The sequence below is a fragment of the Oenanthe melanoleuca genome, chromosome 1, assembly GCF_029582105.1.
Source record: "Oenanthe melanoleuca isolate GR-GAL-2019-014 chromosome 1, OMel1.0, whole genome shotgun sequence".
Classification (NCBI taxonomy): domain Eukaryota; kingdom Metazoa; phylum Chordata; class Aves; order Passeriformes; family Muscicapidae; genus Oenanthe; species Oenanthe melanoleuca.
Genome location: NC_079333.1, coordinates 30,054,362 through 30,080,172, shown reverse-complemented (window position 1 = coordinate 30,080,172; position 25,811 = coordinate 30,054,362). Strand labels below are relative to the sequence as shown.

The window sequence follows — 25,811 nt, the reverse complement described above, 5'->3', positions numbered from 1 at the left end:
ATCCCATAAATCTTACCACTGTCATAGCTGCTGGTCACTAGACCCTTAAATCACTCTCTTGCAGGAAGGTGATATGCTAGGGAAGCCTAAATGTGGAAGATTTGGATGGTATTGATAGCTTTGAATGGGGAAATAGGTGTCCCAGGAGGATGAGCCACATGCTGCAAACTGTGTATCCTTTGCTGCCTATAGTGACATGTTGGAGCAAGCTGTCTTACTGCCAAGAGATGCCCCAAGAGCAGCCACAGCCTGGCAAGCACAAGCTGAGCCCTGGTCCTAATAAAGGCACAGCAAATCCACAGGGAAGAAATAAAATACACTTGCTGAGCCCAACACTCAAAAATTCAGAGAAAACACCCCCAGAAATAAGGAGGTTCCTGTCTATTTCTTTACTGTTTACTTCCATTCTCTTCTAGCAATCACTGCTTATTCCTTTGGCTTGGAAGCTGATCTTAGGAGGCAGGAACAGCTGGTCCTGCTGTGGGGAAGTGTGGTGGGAGATGCCTCCAGCTGTACTGCCTGCAGCCACCTGTCCAAGGCAGGCACTCCTTAGACTGCTGCCATGAGCTTTTCTCTGGCTCAGAAGCTGTCTTAGAAGAACACCAGTGACTCTTTATCATCAGGAGAGCACCATGCAGAGATGGACAGGGTGGTCTTCCCAGGCTTGTGGGACTCCTTCCCTTCCAGTGGTCCCACCCTCCAATGATACCCCTCCACCTCCTGAAGCTTTCCAAGTAATGTTGTGTCTGCAAGACCCATTATTCGGCAACCAGCCTGTTAAAACTTATCCAAAACAGCCAGACTGTGTGTGTTACACTGTTTTCTCTGCCAGATCTTGGCTGTGTGGTGCTTTTCATTGCTACCAGACAGACCAAAGAGAACTGAAGGAGTTGTGGTTCTCACACTGGGGATAAAAAGAGAGGTCGTGGTAGCATCACTTTTCTTGCTTGCAGCATTTCCTCCTGTTTTTTCCATGAAAACTCTAAACTCCAGAGTCTAGTTTCTGTACTTTGTGGGTTTTGTAATGCAGTGTCTCAGCCATGAAGGGAGGCTGCAAGACTGGACCCTAGGTAGTTGGAAATGCTGGATGTCTGCATTCAGGTGCTGGTTCATGTGGTTGCACAACTCCATCTTCTTGCAGTCCCCTCACTGATGCATGCCCATGTCTTAGTCCTGCCAGGTGACTGCAAAGAAATGACTCAGTGTTAACAGGAAGAAGCTAACAGGGAATTTACCACCTAGAACTAGGAAAAAAAATGTTCATGGGTTTGTTCCCCAATGATTTGGGTGATCCATTTTGAGGAGATGGACTTGTAAATTATTGCTGCTGCCTGGTGAAATTGGTTTTTTCCCTCCCTGATGGACACAGCTCCACTATGTCTATTTTGTCACTCAAAAGCAGCCATTCTGATGAGAAGTGGGTGAGATTAAGCCAAAATCTGCTGGCCTTGCACGTCCTCTTGCTAAGCAATTTGCTGCTTCGCTGCCTTTGGAAGATTGCACTGAAGTTGCTTTCCTGGCACCAGGAGCCCTTTTGAGAATTAGTGCAAAACTAATTTGATTACAAATCTCAAAGACACCAACAAAAGCTATTTTTAAGCTCTTGAGAAATACGGTCTGAATCAGACTGTTCAGGGAAAACACCACAGGAGTTTTCAGCTGTGAAATTCTCCCAGATTGTGGGATCCTGGTGCAGTTGGCTGGCTGAGATCTAGCACGTGCCCATCACCAATGTGTAAAGCTTGTGGTCAGCAACTGGAGACCATCATGAGGCACCCAGCACACTGCTTGCCTTGGTGCCTCTCTTGGGTTACTAGAGGTGTTTGCTCTTCTTAGAAATATCGTGTGCTTCCTCATAACCCAACCTCTTATAATCATCAGAACTCCAAAGCTGGTGATATATAAGAATATAAATAAGGTAAATGTCATTTAAAAAGCACCACTGTCCAGAGCCAAGGCAGGATGGTGGGGTTCACATCCCCTCCCTTGACATCTTCTGGTATTTTCCCTGTAATTTCAGTTTTAGCCTTCAACACGTTATCCTTGTGGCTGTTCCACCTTCTTTGGGCTCCCAGCTGTGTCTGGCATGGGGAGGGCAGCAGGGCTGCAGCTCTCAGGGCCAGGGCTGATGGCTGACATTTGTTTTGCTGCTTTGCTTCAAACTCTGCAGCCCCCTGAGTCCATTCTGCAGGTAGTTTGGCCAGGGCTGCTGTCAGCAGTGCTTGGAAGGATCAATGATAACCTTTTCCTTTGCTAAGGAGTTTCCTGTGTGCCAGGGAGGAGAGGATGCTGAAAAACAAATGAAGCTGGGATTCTCCATGGGTCTCCCTGGCATTATTCCTGATATTTAAAAATACGAACCAGTTCTCCTTTGGTTTTATTAGTCTTTCTATCCTGGCATTTAAACAGAGATTGGCATGGTCAGTACCTGCAGACACATCCTATGAATCTCTCAGGCGTTTTTCTGAAGGTTAGGACACCCAGGGTGCTGCATCCAAAGTGCCTCAGTTCCTCTGAGCTGCTGGAAGGCATTTTGGCATAGCAGCACCCCACTGCACAGATTATCCCACCTCACAGAGTGAAGGGGCATTTGGGTCCTGGGGGTATGTGTGTAGGGTAGGAGCAAGATTCCTCTGAGCCTCAAGACTGGCACCTTTTGGGGTGTCCTGGTTTGAGGGACAGGTATCTGCCAATAAAGGCAGAAGCTTCTCTTTGAAATGGAGAATGTAAACCCCCTTCCTCCAAATTATTATTATAATTTTGAAATTAAGGGGGCTTTCAGGCAAAGATATGGGAATTAGGAATAACAGTTCTTTACTAGGAAAATTAAAATAGAAATACAGTATTACAAAGAACAATCCCAACCCTGACAGAGTCAGAATACAACCTGACACCCTGTCAGTCAGGGTGTTGGTAGCAGTCCCATTAAATGGTGGCTACAGTCTTCCTGCAGTAGCAGGTGTGGTTCAGGTAAGGCAGTGGTCCTGTAGAAGGTGCAGTTTTCCTCTGAAGGTCCAGGGATGATGTGGAAAGGTCCAGCTTTTCCTCTGGAATCCAGTGGAAAGAAGGTACCTTGTCCAAAATCTCAGTTTTTATCTAGGTAGGAAAGGCTTGGCTCCTCCCCCTGGCTGGAGCATCTCCCAATGGGATGATGTAATTTTATCAGTCATACAGTGGGACTGAATGAGCCACAGCAGATGATATCTTCCTGGAGGGAGGATGTGTTGTGGAAAAGATAAAGGTGGTTGCCCCATCTTGTCTTAAAGATGGCCCATTAGCAGATGGTATGTGCCATGGAGATAAGGATCACTGCCCCACCCGGCTTCAACAGATGGGGATAGAATACACATTTCTGGCCACATCCTATATTGCAACCCAAGACATGGGGTCATCTTATGCTATGATGCTATTTCAGTATTTAATTCTCCTGGATTTTAGTATTGAACTGAAGAACTGAGCTGAGTCTATGCACCTTTTGCAGAGGTGAGCACCTGAGCAGCATCCCAGAGCACTCTATAGTGGAGAAGTGTTGTGTCCCTCTGTGTCACCCTGTGCCTAGCAGTGTTTTTCCACTCTCACAGATTCAGCAATGGGGTTCATGCTTGTTCTTGTCTTGGTCTCAGGCATGGAAGAAACGCTGGTTCGTCCTGCGCAGCGGTCGGATGAGTGGTGACCCCGATGTCCTGGAGTACTACAAAAATGACCACTCCAAGAAACCTCTGCGTGTCATCAACCTCAACTTCTGCGAGCAAGTGGATGCAGGCCTCACCTTCAACAAGAAGGAGCTGCAAGACAGCTACATCTTCGACATCAAGACCAGTGACAGGACCTTCTACCTGGTGGCTGAGACGGAGGACGACATGAACAAATGGGTTCGCAGCATCTGTCAGATCTGTGGCTTCAACCAGTCCGAGGAGAACACAGGTACCATGAGAGACAGGGCCGTGGCTGAGAGCATCCTCTCTCCTGTCCTCCCAACAGGCCCAGGTCCTCTTGCAGATCAGACCTGTAGGAGGGGGGTGCAGCCTGCCACACAGCTCGGGGGGCTGAAGTGGGAAATGGATGGACATGTGGGAAACTTTCATGAGGCTTTCCTGACTTTGACATCTAAAGAGCTGTCTTGGCTACTGTGAGAGCCAGTCATTTTTATCCTCCATAACTGTAGACTTTTCAGTCTCTTAAAAGAAGCTGGTGGTGTTTGGGGAATTTTTAGCTGCAGCCTTTTCCCCTATCCATCACCAAAATCCCTTTGAGAGTGGTGGAAACCAACAGTGAAAATCCCCCTTGCTCAGAGGTTTGATGGAGTAGGAGGAGAAGCTTTACTGGAACCATTTTCCTTTCCATTGCAGTTGTCCTCACTGCTGGCAGGCTCTTACGTGGAGGACAGACATACTCCCTGTATCTGCATCCCCATCTCTTCCTGGGACCCTCAGGGAAAGCATTGGGAGGGGGGAAGGAAAACTCCAGGGAGTTTATGTGCAGTGAGGGACCCATTGTCTGAGTTGTGCTCCACCATCCAAACTCAGTGGCACTTGGGCAAGCCTCTGCATTAAGCACTGGTGAGCTGCCTCTGCTTTCCCAGCTCCACAAGGGCACACATAAATCCTGGGTGAGATGGGATAGGGGAGTGAGCCTGGGGTGCAGCTCTGCAGCCACCTGCCCATCCCATTATACCTGGCAGCACCTCTGGGTGTCTTTACTTCATCTCATCCGTGGTCCTGCAGGCCTGTGTTGTGTCTACATGAAACTGCCTATAATAACGTCCAGCTCGAACATGTTTTGGTCCCTGGTGGAGCAGCTGCCATCCGCAGGAGCTGAAACCCTGCCAAGAGCTTGTCAGGCAGGACAGCAAACAAAGCATCGCACTGACTGACGCATGAAACGGGATGTCACCTTGGCAATGGGTGCACAAGTGGCAGAAAGGATCCTTGATAACGTTGCCAGCCAGGTCTGGCAGGGAAAGGTCAGGCTAAATAAATTACATACCGTTCCAATGGCAGCAGCGCAGCCCTCGAGGTTCAGCAAAATTGTTCAGGCCCCTTTTCTAAGAGCTGTTTCATTGCAGGATTTTCCATTTTACGTGCGTTCAGCTGGGGGAACTGTTTTTCTTCTCATTTAGTAAAATGAGCTTTCAGCCCAGCGGCAGCAGGATCGATACAGGACTTCAGTGAAATATAAATCTGGGCAGCAAAAGGAAAAACAATCTCCCGCTTGCAAGTACATCTGTCCCAAAGGGCACACAGGGATCATCAGGCTGCAGAGATCCAAGCACTATTCCCTGCAGGATCATGGAGTGACATCAGCAAAAGAGGAACAAAAATCCCTATTTGTAACAGAATCACAGCTCATTAAAGCTGTAGGGAAAGTACCCACTTGAAACAGTACCCAGCTGCCAAAGTGTGATTTTCTGAGTAAGCCAAGAAAAAGCCTGCAATGGGGAATGCAGCAGATGTGTCCAGATGCTGCAGCAGAGAGGGAGCATGAATTATTCAGGGCTGGTGCTTCACCTCGGTTCTTGCCAAAGTGATGACCCCATGCTCACCTTTCCTTCACCATCCCTGCTAAGTAATGCCAAATAAATCATCAGTTTCCCAAAGTGGGTAATGTTCATTTGAAGAACCCATGGCCCGAGGCTGAGCAAGGAAGTTGAGGGATCATTGCAGCATGATGGGTGTTGGGAGTCTTGTCCATCTTGGCATACATAAGCTCATCACACATCTTGGTGAGCTGTCAGCTGGAGGGAGTAATGAAACAGTCATAGCAATGTTTGCAACTGTGCTGTGCTCTGCTGTGCTCCCTCTTCATCACCTCCTTGAAGTCAAGGGTGGATGGATGGGAGAGAATCAAGAATTTGTGCGAGATTAAGACAGAAGCAGAGCTTGGGACACTTGGCATTTTGCTGTTGGGCCTTCCTCCCCTCATCCTGTGCCTTGTTGTGGCCTCTGCCTTGAAGAATGAGCTGGTAATTGGATGAACCAAACAGGGGGAGGAAGAGGTAACCATCATGAGCAGGAATAGCTCCATGCTAATTGTACCAATTAATTAACTAAACCTCCTTCTCCCAGCAGACAGGCAGCAAGATCAGAAACTGCCAGGGAAGCCACTGTGCACATTTTTCTGGTTGTACTTGTTCCTGGGTGTGCTTTACTCTGGCCCAAAAGCCTTTCTGGGTCTGGCCCCACTGCCAGGCTGTTCCCAGCTGGGCTGTACCCACACCCTGGCTAGGGGAACACTCCATCACTGGCAGATGCATTTGCTGCAGCTGCCATCATGTGCTGAATTACTGCCCCCTCAAAGGGACACCCCACATCAGCTGAGCCCCAGACTCTGGTCACTAGTTTGGTTATATCCCAGTGGTGGTGGAGGACAAACTCATCAGCTTTTGGGGCAGTGTGGGCAGAAGCCTGTTGCACCAGCTCCCTGTGATGGTGGGGAAATGGCAGGGTAAAAAGGCTTTTTAGCATGAATTAGTAAGCAAATGGGCACTCTGGAAGCAGCAATGCAAACCCTCTGCACCAGTGTGGCACCGTGCTTAGGTGCTGCCCATGCTCCCAAAAGGAGAAACAATTAAAAGGCAAACAGATTTACACCCTTTGATGCTTCTTTCCGCTTGCAGCCCAATGGGAGAGTGTAAATTTTCTGTCACTTGGTTTTCCCATTAGTCCTTCATGTCCTGTCTAGACAGGGGGACTCTCAGGATGAAGGAGGAGGCTGGACTTCGGGGCTGTGGCTCAGTGCTGGTTTGCTGGTCTCCAGCTGCATTATACATCTGGCTCAGAGGAAGGAAGCTCGTTTCAGCCTCGGGGGCCTGAGTGTCAGTGAGGCAGAGGGTCCTGCTGGCTGTCCCAAGGAGCAGCTGCTCAGCAAACCCCAGTGGCTTTGTTCCCTGCCCCGACCTGACAATAATTGCAGGGCAGCAGGATTACATCTGCCAGGAGAAGGGAAATTAAATTGATTCTAAAGTGTTTACCCAGACTGTGGCAAAGCTCTTTGTTTCTGTTAACACCTATTTACTTTGAGAGCTAATTACTATTTTTGAACTAGCAGAACCTCACAGGATCTCAGCTCCTCTGCGTGTCTGAGGAAGCCAACCATGCTCAAGGAAAGTGATTTTGCTGCTGTCTCAGTGCTGCCTGTACACTGCAGTTTGCACTGCTGCCACCTTGAGTGATCCAAATACAGTGGGGGGAGACCAGCCAGGGACCCTGGGCCACAGGCTGCATGAGAAAGGCCAGCACGTGGGTATTTCAACCATCTGCATTTTCCCTGCCCTAGTGGGCAGGCAGCCAGGGCTCAGCTGTGAACTGGATTTTCTCATATGCTTTGTTTGTTGAAGTTAAAAAAAATACCAAATCCCACTAAACATATCTCATGTGCCATTAACCCTTTCTGAAGCTGATGCTTCAGCCAAAACCCCTCCTTGTCCCATTCCCAGTATGACAGAGGTGCACCTACAGCAGCCTGTAGTTTAATTTCTCACAAACCAGTGTGTGCCCATGTGTGTGAGCATGTCCTTGCAGGGGCCCTGTGCAAGGATTAGTTACTTTGAAGGAGTCAGTAACTTTATTAACTTTATGTCAATTTACTCTGCCACCCCCAGCACCTCCCTGGAGCTCCTCTTCTACCTCCTCCATGGAAAAGGGGCTCTTTCAGGGGCTTGGATTTGTGCTGACCAAGCATGGGTGGGAGTTTAAAAGCTTTCTCATGCACAGCATTAATGCCCCTGTGCTAGAGGTTTAACCTGGACATGAAACCAGGGAAGGGAATATTTGTGGGTAAGTAAATGTCCTTGCTCTGAGCTGGAAGCTCCCTCCACTTGGAGAGGGTGAGGAAGGCGTGGGAAAAGGATGGCACTGGGCTCCTGCCCTGATGGGTTGTGTCTGGCAGCAGTAGCTTCTCCCACCCAGTACAGGCATGTTGTCTTCTTCTTTTTTTTTTTTTTTTTTTTTTTTTCTCTTTTTCCATCTTGGACTTAATTTATTTTATTTATTTCTCTGCTTTCTGTCAGGGAGTTGCTCCAAGGCAGTTCTGGGTTCTAACTCCCTACTCAGTCTCTGAGGCTTGGAATTGGTATTTTACATCATGACAGGCATCAATCCCCAGCAATCCCAGCAATGTCTCTCTGAACATAGGTCAGGGCTGAGCATTAAAGTTTAATGGAGATGTGTCTCTCCTTCTTCCTTCAGCTCAGACATGCTCATTCTAGCAGTTTAGTGGATCAGCCTCTGGATACCAGTCACTTTCTGCTCACACTGATGAGATCTGCACCTCACATGCATGGGTCTCTTTGGGTTGGTTCTGGCCCAGATCTTCCACCTTTTTTTTTTTTTTTTATTTTTAGCAAATTTATTGCTCTCACTTACTTGCTTTGGGTGAGGGTCCCATATGGGCTGCTGGCTGATTGCTTCCCAGCCTGCTGCTTGCAAATCTGTGTTATGAGCCCATCTGGTTGATCTTGCACCCTCTTCACTTCTCTCCCAAAAATGTTTGTCCTAGCAGCAGGTCAGTGATACCTCCAGCCCCACTGATTCCTTGCAGCCAGGTTTTCCTGGGTGTTTGCCCAACAAAGGGACCTCAAGATGGACCAGAGAATGAAAACAGCAGAGATACCCCTGAAGACTTGTTGGGAGGACAGGAGCTGCCCAAAACTCAATGAAGAGGCTGTGGGCTGCAAGACTAGAGTAAAACCAGGTTTGAACATTGTATACCACTCACCTTTCCCAAACACTCCCAAAGTCACCAGTGTTCCCTGTCCCTGCATGCAGGGGCAGGGCACCAGGGAACATGTGCAAGGTGACAGTTCCTGCACTCCTGCCACCACTGCCTCTCCCATAGCCAGGAAGAACCAAAGCACAGGGGAAATACACAAGACCAGGCACTTCCTTGCTGTGGTGCCTAGTACATGACTCCTTCCTTCTCTTCTTGTGCCCTGGAGGAGTTACAAGCCCAGAGCCCAGCCAGGGAGTGTGCAGAGGCTGGGAGATGTGGGATGAGAAATGGGGGCAAGGAGGGGTATGTGGGGGTGTCCTTGTGTCCCTGGCAGCACCTGGGCCCTGCTGTGTGTTGTTTTGGGATCTGCAGGCAGCACTGCCACCTAAGGGCAGCGGAGCAGGCAGCCCCTTGTGAGCTTTGTGCCCTCAAGTGGGCCATGGCTTCCTAGAATTACAGAATGCTTTAAGTTGGAGGGCACCTTAGACATCATCCGGTTCCAACCTCTCACCATGGGACACCTTCCAGGTTGCTCAGAGCCCCATCCAGCCTGGCCTTGAACACTTCCAGGGATGGGGCATGCACAGCTTCTCTGGGCAACCTGTGCCAGTGCCTCACCCCCCTCACAGGAAAGAATTTCTTCCTAATATATAATTTAAACCTGCCTCCTGTCAGTTTAAATTTATTTCTTCTTGTATCACTTGACATTTTAGCTTCTGTTGATCCAGGTCAATTGGTCTTGACTCCATCTTTAAGCCCTTGTATGAGTTGTACTTGGATATCAGCTCACAGGGAGGCCAGTCTGTCCCATGAGATGGACAGGGTTGGATTCTCTTCAGATATCTCACCTTCCCATGTTTGTTCACCTACCCAAAGACCTAATGTCTCCTGCTGCTTTTGGGATTTGGAGGTAGCTTGTGTTGGGACAGGAGTGTGGAGCCTTGAGCCCTGTACTGTGACCTGCTGTCCCACCACACATGCAGATGCAGCCTCCTCCTCAGCGTTCCCATCAATACTTTCAGCACTCAGTGTCAAGGAGCTCCTTCTTTTAAAACACCTATGTCACATCTAGATCCACTGGTTGGATCTAGACAAACACCTCAAGGGCAATTGGCTCAGACCCCTCTCATGCTTTTCTTCCATGTTCTGAGTGTTCCTAACAATGGAAACAGCTGTGGCTGCAGATTCACTCTGGAGGACAAATGTAGATGTCCTATCTTGGCCTTAAGTTTGATCCAGCCTTGCTGGAATGGGTGGGGGAGACCTGGTGACCCAAACTCACTTTGCACCAGGCTCATGGTTAAATTTCAGGTGCATACAAGCACCTTCTTGCCAAAGTCACAGTTCATTCCTTAGCCTTCCTGCCACTTTAAATTTGTTCCAAACTTCCCTGACCCTGGTTTTCCTGCTCCACAAACAGTAAGTTATTTTAAGATCTGACACTGTTCAGCTTTTATTTCTGTGTAAACAATACCGGAGATGGAGTGGTATTGGCACAAAGGAGCAGCTTGAGAGCAGTTAACTGCCTGCTGTCTTTTTTCCCCATTTTTCCCTCTTTCCCTCTGGAGATAAGCTGGTTGAGGTACTGATGAGTCTGCTGAAGAGCAGAGCACCATTAATGACCTGGAATTTGCTTCCTAGAAGACAGAAACAAGGAGAGATCCTTGCTGATCTCTACCAGCTGGTCAGGGTGCCCTTGCTGTGATTCCCCTGGCAGTTTGGAGATGGAACTGATGCTGCTAAGAGTGAGGCATGTTTGGGTGGTTGTAGTATTCTAGTCCACTTCTAGGGAGATAAGTAAAAAATAACATGTCTAGAATGAGGCTAATCATTTTCACCCTGAAAGTGGCAATTTTTCTTTCCCTTGGCTCTCCAAGGAACTAGGACTGATGAGCTCAGGTGTCTACTTTCTCCTATAACTCATCCCACATCTCAGGACTGCTATCAAGGCCTTTGCTATCAAGCTGGATCTTCCATGATTTCATGTTCATCATTTCATTTACACCAGACAACGATCAACCCCTGCTATTCTTCCATACCTTATTCCTCTTGCTGTACTCTGCTCTTCATCATGCTGGGTTCCCAGAAACATTGCAGGACCAGAGTCAACACTGCACTGCTGTGGTGGTCACCGTCCTTGATACCAAGAGGAAGTTTCCTGCCCATGTAGGTGCCAAGAAAAGGACTGAGGCAAGAACACAGAGGGTTTTAGCAAGAGAGAAGGTCTTAAGGTATCTACATGATTAGAAAACCATGCCTCTAGCTTCAGGGCATCGGATGTAATCAAATCTCTCACATTTGCAATGCTTGGACCAAGACATTCTTCACAATTTGGGTTTTGGAAATTTAGGAAATTTTAGGGTTTTCTTATTTAGATGTTTTTATTGTGACTGTGGACACTTTTAAGAGGTAGAACTGAAAATAAATCCAAAAGATATGTGAGCCTTATGTTTGCAAACCCATAACACTGCCATTCCAGAGAGCCCATTGGAAGTGTTTGTTGAGCCTCCTTTGACCATACCCAGCACTGATGGAAACTGGCAGAGGATGCAGCTGTTCGTGGGAGCACAAGGTTTATAGGCAAAAAATGCTCTTATCTCATTGCAAATAATAAAACCATCAACCAGCAAAATAAAAAAAATACGCTCAGCTTTCTGAAAGGACCAACAGCCAAATACTCCAGCTCTTCTTGACTGTTTCCCAGCTGGCGCCCAGCTCAAGGGTATCCAACTGGCCTCTTCTGAAGATAAATACAGAGCTGGAGGACTGGGGCCTTTGGGGAAAATCCTGCCCTTTCCTGGCCAAAGTCCCACTGGGTTAGCTGAGCTGAGGCTGGGATTTGGGCTGGGAGAGAAGGAAGAAATGTGGAGTTCAAGAGGTTTGAGGTTTTTTTTAGAGCTGAAAGCATTGCCCAGCCTTTCCAGCACAGGTTTCCTAGCAGAGATTGACAAGCTGAGTTCACATCTCAGCCCTGGCCAGGGCTGTCTCCTGGCCTGGTACCCAGAATCAGAAACCCATTTAACATAATTCTTTGGTTTGTAATTTGCTTTTATGGCCATGAGCCCTGTCAGATGAGCTCTGTTAGTTTAATGGGCACAGCGGAATTTTTAGGGTGACTTAGTGACCGTGGAAAAATGAGCAGGGCAGACGGTATCAGCAGTGCATCAAAAAACAAAACCATGCAAAGCCCTTGGAAACAAAAACAGCTGATGGACTTGGAGTGAAGTGACACTGTCTGAGCAGAACTGAGGGAGAGAGGGAGGGAGAGAGGCATTTTTGGGTGTCAGCCAACTGAGAGGAAACTCACAGTCGGATTTGCCTGAGTTTATATTTCCCAGAGGGATCTTGGGACTGTTGTAGCCCGTGTGCCCCAGTCATGCACCGTGGGATTCGTGGAGCTGCCAGAGTTTCTCAGGCATCAGGGCAGGACACAGATCCACAGGTGATGCCCAATACGTAGGAACCAGGCTGGGAAATGCAAAGGACAGAGAGCCCCAAAATGCAAGTGCAAGCAGGTTGGACAAGGGGAAAAAAAAATCACCTTTGCAAGGGATAATTTTCTGGCAGTTTTTCACAATGCGACACCTTTTTTCCCCCCCAAGTAAATGTATTTCCCCATTTCTTCCCTCCATACATGTCCCATTGTTCCCTCCAAGCTTTGAGAGGGACATGGTTTTATGTGCCTCGTGCACTCTTTGTAAAACCTGATAAAAGCCAGGACAGATTTACATTCTCATTTCCTGGCCCCCAATGCCTGTTTGCTTGCTGGTTTGTATTGCTTTATATTTCCAATTAAAACCAAGCCTGAGCAAAGGGAAAGCTTTCTAAAGCCTTTAAAGCCTCCAAGTGAAGGCACATGGAGCAGGAAGGAGACATGAAGCTGTCTATTCCTGTGAACTTTCCATGACACCAGTCAGGGTTTGTTTCCAGGCTCATTCTTATTTATGAATGCAGTAGCATTTATTACTGATTTTATCTGTAAAGATAGCATTTCTTCCCTAGATGGTTTCTATGCCTCAGTTATAATTACTGCCTGCTCCTCAAACATACTTTTGATTTATTTACTGTGGCACAATACCAGAGCTGTAATATTGGCAATTACTTAGGGCTGTGGGGCTTACACCTGATCCAGGAATGCCCTCCTTCCACATCCCAGCTCCCTCCAGGAAGGCTGAGAACATCTCTAAGGGTCCATCACAGTAGATGTAGCCACAAAACACGTCTTCTGCTATGCCAGGTGCTGCACAAGCACTGAGCAGAAAGGCAGCCTCTGCCTGAAAGGGTTCATCACTAAGGCACAGTACGGATGTGTTGGTGCACCTTTTCTCCTGCCTGTAGCCATTTGCTGCCAGAGGCACATCAGCAGTGGTGCCTCTTCCCTCCAAATTGGGAATGGTCTTTAAAGGGACACTTGGCCACAACTCCTGAAAAAGCTGTTTAAAAATGAGACTGCTCAGGAAAATTAGGGGTTCTGTATCTCTTCCCCACTTGCCCACAGTCAGCTGCTTCCTGTGGGATTCAGACAGAGAAGGGAGTTACAGTTTCCACCAGGCATCCAAGGACCATCTTTGCCATTTTTCCATGCTTACAATCACTTTAAGCCAAAGAGGATGAAGTAAATACTTAAAGCTGTGTGGAAAAAAGGTCCACCCACCCCCCATAAAAGCCACGAAAACCCACCAACCCAAGTCTTCATCCCTGGAGATACTCAAAACCTGTCTGGACATAGTCCTGACCTGCTGTAGCTGCCCCTGCATCCTTCTGGGTCAAAAATCTTCTGCTAATATCCAACATAAACCTCCTATCAGCACTTACTGGGGATGTAGCTTCCTTTCATACTTACTGGGTTGTTGTCACATGCCGAGGAATGTGACTTGTTTGCACCTCTGATTGATTGCCACCCTTTATATCTGTTTATTAAAATGGAAAATAACATTTCACCTCAAAAATTTCATCATGTGCTCTCTCAGTTCCACATGACCTAATCCCATCCCAGCCAGCACAGCTGCCTGTGCCAAGTTTTGGTGTGATTACCTTCCCTCGTTTCACTGCCAGGCTGTCCCTGTGCTTGTGCGCCGTTGCTTTTGAAAGTAAGCTGGAGTGGAGTGACTCATTGCAATTGCTATTTTATTTTTTTTTTTTCCATAACTGACAGTGAATCCTCTTTTTGAAGTGTTGGGCAGGTGTCTGGGCGCTCGCAAATCCTTCACCACCTGTAAAAGTGTAGTGAGCAGCTGTTGTGCTGCCTGTGGCTCCATCCTCACCTTCATCACCTGCCCTGCCAAGCACCTCCTTGTCTGACATTGCTGTATGTGCAACCCCTCCCCTCAAGCCTGTGTGTGCTCTGCTCAGGCTAAGCCTTGATATGAAGCCTTTACGATGATAATTACTTTTGCTGGCTTGCCATGATGGTTCATATTGCTCTCCAGTGAGTCATGATGAAGTCTTTCAAATACCCACTTGAAATCCATAAATTCTGTGATGAATCCTTCTGCTACTTGATGGTTGCTTTGATGATTAGTGTTGGGGTCAAAACCTGGTCAACACATGGTCTTCCAACTGAAAACAGAAAGGGAGTTTATTAAAAAAAGGGAGAGTGACTTTTTATATGGGCAGATAGGGATAGGATAAGGGGGAACAGTTTTAAACTAGAAGAGGAGAGAGTTGGATTAGGTGTTGTGAGGAAATTCTTTACTTGAGGGTGGTGAGGCACTGGCACAGGTTCCAGAGAGGCTGTGGATGCCCCATCCCTGGCAGTGTTCAAGGCCAGGCTGGATGAGGCTCTGAGCAACCTGGGATAGTGGAAGGTGTCCCTGTCCATGTCATGGAGTTGGAATTGGGTGATCTTTAAATCCCTTCCAACCCAAGGCATTCTATGATCCTATGAAAATGCTGTCTTCATCCCTTGATTTGTCTGGAAAAAACCTGATAGAGCAGAAGACTGTTTTCCCCAGAAAGCACTGCAGTATTTCATAAGTCTTTTTTTTTTTTTACTTTTTTTTTTTTTTTAATTATGTCAATCTCAGTTTATTGACTCTTGTGGCTTTTCCTCATCCCTGTGATTCTAAGAAAAAGGTGTGGATTTGTGACTTTCATTTGAAGTTCATTCATGCTTTTACAACTTTTTTATGTTTTTTAAATACCGTTATATCTCCTCTTTGGCATCAACATAACTCCTTCTGAGCATCTGAGATCCTGTTGGCTTTTCTGTTATGCTCCAGAAACTCACTTCCGCCATTTCTTCTACCTCTAAGAAGAACTCAAGAGTACAGACTCAGAAATGCTTTGAGTTTCTTTGGCATAATGCTGGAAGTACCACCCTGTCCTCTGCCCACCGGTAACTTTTTTATGGAGATAAATTCATGTTGTCCAAGTCCTGGGCAAACAGAGCTATGTGTACTAAAAAATCTACTCATATCTCAGTGATGAGAATACATGCTACTGGTCTGGTGCCATCTGAAGGGAAGGCCAACCCTGTGTTCACAGAGTTGTACGACACAGTGGTTTGTTTTACAAAGTGGCTCAAAGAATTAGTACTGCCTTGACTGCAAGAATGCCCTCAGTCATATTAGATAAGTTAAAATACTTGCTTTAGTAAGGTTTATGAGTGATGAGGTGATACACAAATGGGTTTTCCCTGCAGGTGCATTGGTGCATCTGTGAATCCCTGTGAAGTTCTCGGCTGTCTCCAGAACAGTTGGAGTTGGGATGTTGGAGCAGGCTGGCTTCTAGTCTGCTCTGGTCCCAGTAGTCCCTGCATTCCCGTGGTTGCAGCCAAAAGCCATTATATCCTGGCTTATTCTTCCCATCATCTCTGGAGAGAAATGGGTCTAATGTACTGTGCATTTGTCACCATCCCACTTTTCATCCCATGGATGAAGGATGAAGATGGATCTCACCCAAATCTGTCTCAGAAGCCAAATACACTAAGTTCAGACATGTGTCACACCAGTAATTAAAATCAAAAATTAAATAAATCCCATTCCTGTGAGGAAGAAGGGGTGCTCAGAAGTTGCCTAGATGGAGTCAGAGCAATCTGGGGAAATGTTGTCCTTGCAGCAAGTGAAGCAGGTGACAAGCCCAAAACAAACTCCATTTCAAAGGCAGTGAAAATTCAGCATCTTCGTTTTCACTCCCTCTGCTATTCATTTTCTTACTCTTTCAATGTCGATTTTGATTCACACCTTTTCATTCTGAATTTGAATGAATTTCAGGGAAAAAACCAAGAATTGCACTTTCACATCTAAAAAGCACATGATTATGATTTTCAGTCAAAGAGGCGCAGTCTGCCCCCAAAAAACGATCCGCTCTGATGAGAATGAATTGAAACACCTTGACCTTCTCCTCTTTTACTTAAAATTCACTTTTATCCTCTGAAGGTTTCTTGCAATTTCTGGCTTCAAACAATCCCTTGGCAAGCTCCTATTTTGATTAAATGGCGTTTTCCAGCTGGAGGACGTCAGAAGATTTTCAGCTAGCCCTAAGCCAAGTGTGAGGCATCGGGCAAGAAGATGTGGATTTTGCTCTGGGTGCTGGTTCCAGCTGTGGTGGGTGCAAGGATGGGGGAGCTGCTGGGGGGGTAATGACATCTGGTGTTTCTGGCTTTTAAGAGCTGGTTTGAGCCAGGAAGAGGAGGGTGAGGAAATACTGAGTAAGCCCATGGGATGGTTCCCAACCTGTGAGGAAGAATCAGAGCAGGGATGGTTTGCTCTGGTCTTTGGATGCCAGTGGATGTTTTGTACCTGAGTCAGGCAATGAATGCCAAAATCCAGAACTGTCACTGTGAAGCAGTTTGTGATAAATCTGCCTTAGCTGAGTCTCCTGAGGACCAAGCTCTACATCACACTCCATTGCTCCACTAAACGCAGCTCTGCTGTGCTGTGTGTTAAAAACAACCACAAAACCTGCCCGTGCTCTAGTGCACAGGGTTCAAACAGCAACATCCATGCTGGGAGTTTGCTTCTCTGCAGAAATACCCTGTGGGGAGAGACTTGCTTGTGCATGACCAGATGTGACAGGGAGATGGAGGGTGTCCAGGTGGAAACACTCATGGACAGGGAAAAGAAAAAGAAGAACCTAAGATGGAGCTGAACTGATGGTGACCAAAGTCTACCAGGATGTTAAGCCCAGTGGGATTGAGGACTCCAGCCCACTCTTCATCTCCTGTAGCTACCCTCAGCTCTTTCTTGGGGTGGTCCCACAGGGGCACAAGCCATGGTGGATGTGGAATGTGGGGACAGGGACACTGCTGGAACTGACCCTAACACAAAATCTCTTGTGAGAGGAGCTGCCAGCCTTTGTTTCTGAGTGCAAATACCTCTCCAAAGTATTGCACTGCTTTCAACCCACGCCAGTTCTTGCCTTTGGCACGAGCCACACTCCCCACTCCCTGCCAAACCAGTACAGATGTTTTAACACCCACCAGAACCCAGATAATTACAAACAGAATCGAAAGACTGGTCAGAGTTGTTTTCTTTTAATTGCCTGAACTCTCAGCTGTTCTCATGCGAGATGTTTCCCACTTTCTGACATTGCTTTCAAAGACATTTTTGTGGGACACATTGCTAATACTCATTTTATGATTAGGGGAATGTCTAGAAGCCCCAAGCAGGAAGAGGATCACACCATGCCTGCTGATGTAATGGTTACCACAGAGTGAAACAAGTGCAGGGAAGATGAGTACAGCAATCTGGGAAAACACTTCCATGGGAAATTAGAGCTAATTTCTAACCAGCAGCTTTTCAGCCATGGCATTGCAAAGCTCAGCTCATTTTCAAATGGGTTTGGGGAGTGTTTTCAATGGGACAGAACCATGTGATCAGCTGGTGGGCACAGGTCAGAGAATGCTGCAGGTCCTTTGCATCCTAGATCCTCATGGGAGACAGTGCTTACCATGGAGGGATTGTGAGCAGCTGAGATAAAGGAAGCAGCAGCATTTCCTATTGTAACAAGAGGGAAGCCAGTAACATTTTTTCCTGGTCTGTGCTTGTACAACCCTAAGATACAGGAGTGTGGCCCATAATGGGAAGCTTGGTTCTCTCAGATCAGTTGCAACCAGCCGGGTTTGAGTTTAACAGACAAGAAATTATTCAGCATCAATAAAACCAGTTGTCATGTGTGTCTGCCCTGAGGCCACTTAGAAAGTATCAGTGGGGAGGAGGATCAAGAAAACTTTCTCAGGCTTCACTCTTCACATCATGTCTTCTCATCTCTTTTCCATCAGGACGCTCTGAGATCCTCCTGGATGTGCAGGTGAATTTTGTCCTTGCATTTGCCATCACTGTTTGGGAGGGAGCTGACCAGCACAAGTCCCCCCAGCCCTGGTGGGATCAGGCTGTCTTCATGGCTCTCCCCTCAATACCTGATGCAAAATTCCTTGTCTACCATGCCCAGACATGAAAATTTCCATCTGACATTATTCCAGTTCATTTCTGGTTGCTGTGGAGACCAATTTAAATGAAACTCTAGTATTTTGAAAGAGAATATGAGTCTAAGTCATTTGCCGTGCAAGGTCCCATGCTAATAGCATTAGCATATTATTTGATTATGGTGATGTGTAGGGAATAAATTCCAAGTCCTTTTGCCATCATTGCATCTTAAAAGAAGAGGAAGAGAAAAACCTCTGGGCTTTAACCAGTACTGGAGACCTTTACTGCATGTGAACTCCTCAATTCTGAATGCATAAAGCTTTGGGGGTCACAGGCATTTTTAACCTCATGGGAATGTGAATAGCTTGCTGGAAAAGACCTTTCCTTCCTCTGCTTCCACTGAGCACTGTTAATAGACTGTCTAATGGGCAGGACTCGGGTTTTTAATGATGGGCAGAAAAATCCAAGATGACTTTTTGAGCTGTTTGCCTTTTTCCTGGAGTACTGGTGTTGCAGAGCCCATCAAGAGAGCAGCTGGGCAAGGTGCAATCCTCCCATTGCTTATACAGGCTTTTGCTTCTTGCATTTTGCCCTCTGATATCTTAAAAATGGCATTGCCTTCAGGATTTCCTCAGATGATCCATGAACATGGACAGGGTATGCCCATGCCCCTAAATTAAAAAAAAATATACAGGAAGAAGAAAACAAAGAAAGAAACAAAAAACCACATGGCAAACCATTGCAGATAGGCTTGTTTTGAGAGAAAAGGCTACAGAGATGAAAAAGGGAAGCTTACTTCCAGCAAGAAAAGAAAACCAAACAAGTCAGTCTCCACCCCCATGAGCATGTTTTCTGGAGCTGGACTGACTCCTGCTTGCATTGATTTCCAGGCTGCTTTGTGGCTGGTTCAGGGGCAGTATTGTGACCATGTGGGTTAATGACTTCTTCTGTCTCCTCTCTGGATTTTTGCAGAGCTGAGCAGGCTCACCTGAAGCTGTGTGAGAAATGTGGAGCTCTACTGCAGCCACCTGTCCCCATCTTCACCCCTTACCCCTGCACCAGAGCTCCCACCTCCCTTTCCTTTTAACTCATCAAATACCACCCACAGAGTAAAAATAGCCTTAATCTTATTTAGAGGAGAGAAAAACAGAGTCAAACTCCTGCAGGTAGGTCCCATGCATGAGTGCAAATGCACCCATGAAGAAGGGGACTCTGAAGGGAGAAATTTGGGGGTGCTCTTTCTTTCCCAAGGTTGCCTTGCTGAGCAATGGTAAAGCAGACCCATAACAATGGTGCTGTTTTATTGACTCCTCGACAGACTGGAGTTATAATGTTTCTTCCCCCAAGGTAAGGTGAGATCGAAATAAATTACTTCTGTAAAGAGCCAGGAATGGCAGTTCTTCTGTAATACAAAGTGCAAATATTTGGGCCTCTTGTGCTCTGCCTGGAATAGAAATGGTCCTAAATCATGCATAAGTAAAATGGGTTCACATTTTCTCCTAGTGAAAGTTTTTCTCTGCTCTGCTGGAACATTAAAGACCTCTACTCCCACTGTCTATAAAAAGGGCTATAAAATTTGAAGCAGGCTGTTAAGAAGCCCTGTCAGAGATTAGACCAGGATTCATTCTTTCTCCTCCATCCCTGCTAAGTAAGGTGTGCACTCATGTTTGCTCAGGCAGGGAGAGGTGCCCACATACTGCTTGCAGTGAACAATAAGAGGACAAGGAAAAATTCATTCAGGACCCAAAAGCAAGTTTTTCCTGGGCTAGGGAAAGTCAGTGGTGCATCAGCTTCTGGACTTTTTGATGATGTGTTGGACCACAGCACTTGGGTGATACTGCTCTAGTGTAATTTCCAAGGGAAAACTAGGTTAGGAGGTACCAAAATCATTAGTCATCATCCTAAATTGTAATAACCAATTATAATAACCAATAATAATATCCAATGCAATTCTCAGAAACAGGATGCCAGAGCTTCATGTCACACATTAAGAGTGCTAGTTTGATCCTGGGCCATCTTGAATCTGCCTCTGGTGGAAAACAAACCCTTTTCTCATATAAATGTGTCATCTCTTTCTATTGCTCTTTGTTTTCAACAGCTTCAACCCTGTCCTGCAGCACTGGCCTCCACAGACTGCTTGCACCTCCAGACAGACTTGCTAAGGATGCCCTTGGCATCTGCCAGAATCACATGTGCCACCCACAGACAGAAAGCAGCTAATTCTACACCTCATTGCCTTGGTTTTGCCACCAAGGCAAGAATATCCACCTTGAGACCACTTTACACCACATCATCTTTGCCCTTTACCTCTTTTCCAGCCTTTTCTTTATCCCATTTAATCAGATGGGTTTTGCATCTCCTCAACAGACTGGTTTTGCAGTATCAGAAATGATGATCCATGAAGCAGAGCAGGATGAGGTTAGGTCCATGCAGCAAACGAGGTCCAGCCCAGCCCATGCTGCTACCCTGGGACTGTCCCTCATCCCTGGCTGTGGGTCATCCAGGATTCTCAGATAAGGGTGTCCCACGTGGGATGCTCAAGGGCACACATAAGCCATGTTTGTGAGCATGTACCTTCACCTGCTTTTATCTCCAAGCACTCCCTAAGCTCCCTTATAACAAAAATAAGTAAATGCACACCAGTCTGGCCAAATGTTAGACTTCCAAGTATTGACACGAGTGTTGAGCCCCTCTCCAAGCGGCAGATTTGCTCTGCAGATGGTAACTGCCATGTCCAGGACATGTTGATATGAAGCAGAGATGGGTTGCTGTCACCAAGGGCTACTTCCCAGGGCAGGGATGGGATTTGGGGCACAGCCTCATCTTGCAGAAGCAAGCCTGTGTTCTCCAGGGAGAAGCATTGCATTGTTTCTGTTGCAGTCTCCCTCCCTTCTGCCCCTTTGCCCTTCAAATAATTGATTACTGTTAAAATAAGTGAGATATATAATGCTTTGAGGTCAGGGCTTGGTTCCTTTCCCTCTCTTCTCACTCACTCACTCTCCAGCTCTGTGATTTTTTTCCCATGCTTCTCCAAAGCAAATGCTCTCTTACTTTGCTACTATTTTTCAGTGTTTCATACAAGTGCAAGCTCAGCACTGACACTAATGGAGAAACACGATGCTATTTATTGTCATATTTTTCTCACTCTCTCTCCCATAACTCTTTCTTGGGTAATTCTCCCTATCCTGTGTCAAATGCTTAAATGATTGGGAGATTGCACTGTTCTCCACAGAGAAAACATAAGGAAACTAGCATAGGCTAAGTATCATTTAGATAACTGAAACTGTATAACTGAAACCAGCCCTCAGCCCCCTATTTGCAGCAGATCCTTTTCTGTAAAGGGGTGATGCTCCTCCTTTCCCATGGCTAATCTATCCTTACTGGTTTCCTAAAGCAAATGGAAATGAGCATCAGAAACTGGAAAGGAAAAGCTCAGAACTCCTATGTCACTGTTGTCTCTCTACTCTTCAGCCCTTCTGCAGTCACGGATGAAGCTGTGCCCTGTCCTCACTTTTGGAAAGCTCAACTGCCCCAAAATTCAGGCAGTGATAAGAATTGTGGTGCCTATGTGCATGCACACAGATGTCCATTTTGAAAGAGAGGGGGAATTATCCAGATGCTGTGTCCCATGAACCTGCTGGAGAAAACCTTTAGTGATCTGCCAAGTTATCCTCAGACTGACAACAGCTTTTCCAAATGCCATCCAACTTGGAGGCGATAGGGAAAGCTCAGTAAATAAACCTTCCTCGGGTGCCATGCTCATCCCCATGGCATCCCAGTTCCTTTTGGCAGCACTGTGGTGTGTTGACTCATCCACTGGACATGTTGTTTGTTCTCTTCCTGCCAGGAGAAGCATGTGGATGGCTTGTTTTGGTAGGGTTGTTTGTCTTGTTTTAATTATTTTTTGGTATTTGTGCTTGAGGAGAGAGCTGACAGCAAAAGCGGGGGTGCAGGGAGATTCCCATGAAAAAGGTTCCCCCTCTTTTTGCTAATAAATGATGGAACTGCTCCAAAGAGTGAGGAACATGATGGTGCTTGAGCATGTTCTGCTCTGTGCCATCCTAGGGATTATTTCTAGTAGATTTCTACTATTCCCTCACTAAAGAAAGTCTCACTTGCCACAAGTTTTAACCAGCACAAAGTCAGCAGTGTGGTCCAAGGCACTTCACGGCCAGAGCAGATCTGAGGAGCTCTTATCTGTGGAGCTCTTGGACCAGTCCTTGCCAGTTTGATGTTGGGGATCATGGGAATTTTGTGCCACTCAGGGATGCCAAGAAAGCCTGGCACCTTTGCTGTGATCAACAGGAGCACAGGAATTTATCCACAGCATCATTTGAAGGTACAGGGAGTTGCAGTCCCAGCCTCTGCCTTCAGGCGGGGAAAGCTGACGTTGTGGTTCCAGTGGAAAAGGACATTCAGAGCAACAATTTCCAAAGGAGGCTGAGTTATTGTTTTGCTCAGATAAGCCCAGGAACACTGTGTGAAGCTGTGTGCACACAGCAATAGTCGAGTGCTCTGAGCAAGGGAATTCAGAACTGTCAACAAGGAGGGAATTGCCGCTTTGGGGGATTGAAAACATTCATAAAAAATTCCTGGCTTCCAGCCTAGTCCATCCCATTGCTGGCTCTGTTCACAGTTGTGGATTTTTGCTTTGAGGATGGATTTCCAAGTTTTTTCCCCACTTTGCACATGAACAAAAAGGTGTATCTTAACCTGGACTAGTGAGTTCAAACCTTCAGCCAAAGGCCACTGACACCGTGGGGTTTTGCAGGGCTGTGCTGGTTTGTCCCCACAGAGCTGCTGGCTTCTTGCAAGGACCAGTGCAACAGCTGTAGCCTGAGCCCTGCAAGATGTATGTGTGTAAATCATGCTGCTGACATTGGATTTTAACTTGTGGGCGTCCAACACTGCCTTTTCCAGACCGTGAGAGTCCAATTCCCCAAACTCGGAGGAGAACTGGCCAGGAAATGTGGGGTTAAGATGACACTTCCCACATGGCCCCACTACATAACTTTAACTCTGTCCCCCCTGGGAATGGCAGTAGGAACTGCACAGGATCTTATCCTTCCTTGGCTGTACTTGATACATTCCCTCAACATAAACTCAAGATATCAACATCAAGCCAAAGGATTAGAGGGTTACGTCTACGCTGTTGAATGGAGGGCCCTGGGTTTATCCATGGCCCCAAAGTGGATGGCCATGAGGGATTGAGAATCATCATTCTTTCTGGCTTGTGGAGAGATGGAGTTGAGTATCTTTGGTCATGATGTGGGTGGGACCGATGCCTGGAGGCATCTGGATGGGATCCCATGGAGATTATTCGCTAAGAGCGCTGCATGGATGTGGGAAAGGAGTGTTTGTCCTCATTGCTTGGCAGCTGGGTGCTGCAGCATGGCAGGTTGGAATGGCTTTGGGGTCTCTGTCTCATATTCATCCTCTATGCCTTGCCCTCATGGGGATCTGTCTGGGTTTCAAGTTTACGTGGTGTCCTGATTTTTCCCTTAGCGTGTGCTAGTCTTCAAATACTATTTTTCTGCCATGATTTCCTTTCTTGCCTCCTTTCCTGCCCTCCAGCAGGACCCGCTGTCAGCGTGTGACCTGGACACATGAGCTGTCCTTTATTCTAGTGCCAAAAAGCCTCACAACATAAAAAATCCAGACCAATCTTGGCAGTCTCCTTCAACAGGATTTTTCTTCCCAGCCCTTGCAATACCCTCCCAGCCCTGCAAAGCAATCCATCTCTCACCTGCTATTACAGAGTTCATCTCACAGACCTAATGGAGTACGTGAGTCCCGAATTTGCTTCCACTAATGCTCTCGGTGGCCGGGTCGCTGTGGCAAGCGAGCTGGGAATTCATTTTGAAAATCAATGAGGATGCCAATAGAGCGGCTTTCCCTAGGGAAGTGACATGCTTTTACCAGGCATTGCCTCCTGCCCCCCCCTTCATCCCCCATTTTCATTTATGTGGTTGGAGTAACCGTGGAGTAATTCATCCTAATGTCAATGAGTGCATCTCTTGCACTGCGTTCTCTGGTTTCCCCAATTCGGACTGATTTTTGGGGAAAGATTAAGGTCTCCTGGCAGTGCAGAATGCCAGGGCTCCCTGAAGTGTTACGATTTGAAGTTGCTGTGCCCTGGAGTGTTGCTGGGGACTGTCTTCTCTGTGTAGCCCCATCTCTCCCCTCAGGCTGTGTTAGCACAAATAAATCAGTGTTATTTCTAACTCCTGGGTGTATTTTGCCTTGCCATGACATTTTGATGCAATGGCAAGTGCAGAGCCTGCAGGGATAGTGTGAGAGGACAGCTCAGAGCTATTGGAGGGGCCCCAACACAGTGCAGTTCATAGCTGTCCCCATGGGTGACCTTCATGCTGGGATGGGAGCACGACACCAACCTGTCACCCTCACCACGCCCAGAGAGTCCTGTATAAAGCACAGTGCCATGGGCAGTTCTTGGTGGTGATTTAGGAGGTGGCAAGATGGGGCTCTGAGAGGCACTTTGGGTGCTGCACCCCTGTTTTTGATGGCAGTGTGGGTGTGGGATCTCTCATTCTGGCTGATCTCAAAGCACTCTGTTTGGAATTTTCATAGCTCTCAAGACTCCTTTTCCAACAGGGATCATTCTGCACTGCTGTGGCATAAATAATTAATAAGAATGAGGGTCAAGACACTGTTTTGTCCGAGGACACCGAGATGGCCATTTACTCCCATGAAAAGCCCCAGGGGATCTTTAATGCCCATGCAAAAAAGACAAGAATCAGAGTTTTAAGCTGTCATCCCCCACCATTAATGTCAATGTTAAATATTGATCCTTTCTCTGTTTAGCACAAACCAAACAACACAGTCAAGCCAGGCTCTTTGGCTCTTATTAATGTACTTTTTGTGCACCGGGTGAAGTTTGCAGTAATACCAGGGGAAAAATGTAGCAGCAGTGAATGAGCAGCAGACAGATTGATTTTGTATCCTGACATGATTCAGAAGTTGGTGAAAAAATCACCCTGTGTGGAGCTTCTCCTTGTCCGAGCCACGACAGCTGCTTTGTAGAGAACTCATTTCTCTGTAGCATAAGGTGCAAAATTTCTGGGTAGGATCTAGAAGTTGAGGGAAGGAATATAAAAAAGGAGGTTGGTAATCTAGAAAAATGTCCTTAATCCTTGTGTTGGAGCATGGGTGTCTGAAGTCAAATTTGAAGAGCTGGTGAACATTGTGTCAGGGAAACCTGAGATCAATCCCAAAATATGCGAATTTCCCCTTTTTGTTAAGGTTTGGTTTCTTTCTGTGTTTTGTATCAGCACCAAATAAATGTAAATCACACTTATTATATGAAACATGACTTCTATAAACCACAGTGAGCAGTTTTCACATGTCAGGAGTACACAGATGGTCTCTATGGTCTTCTGCAACCAGAGATGGATCAGAGTTTCCAAAATATTCTTCAGCTTGTGGGTTTTCTGGATGTTTGGTTTTGTTTTAGTTTTTTTGGCTTTGGTTTTGGTTTTTTTTAATGGGGATTTGCAGCTTGGCTGTAAAAATTAATTTGTGGTTTGAATTAATGAAGAACACTTATGAGAGGGCTGGAGTAGCTGGGTTATTATTCCTGACCTCTGGGATATTCTCCATTGAAATTAATTTAATATTTTAAAGTCTGTTTCTCCTTGAGCAGGGGGAGTGGGCACTAAGAGTCATGCCTTGGGTTTGCATCCCTGTTTAAACAGCAGCAAACCTCTTGAGGTC

General features: G+C 46.6%; 1 protein-coding gene across 3 annotated transcripts in view; it reads left to right on the top strand.

Moving 5' to 3' along the window:
* The window catches only part of GAB2 (GRB2 associated binding protein 2), a 92,862-nt gene that overhangs the window by 48,902 nt on the left and 18,149 nt on the right, over positions 1 to 25,811 (top strand). For all 3 annotated transcript variants that reach the window (XR_008839990.1, XM_056486202.1, XM_056486205.1), the window contains exon 2: positions 3,624 to 3,924. Coding sequence is in view for 2 of the 3 variants with exons in the window: in XM_056486202.1 (XP_056342177.1) it covers positions 3,624 to 3,924 (301 nt within the window). In the remaining variant the exon portion in view is untranslated. The remainder of the gene's footprint in view (positions 1 to 3,623; positions 3,925 to 25,811) is intronic.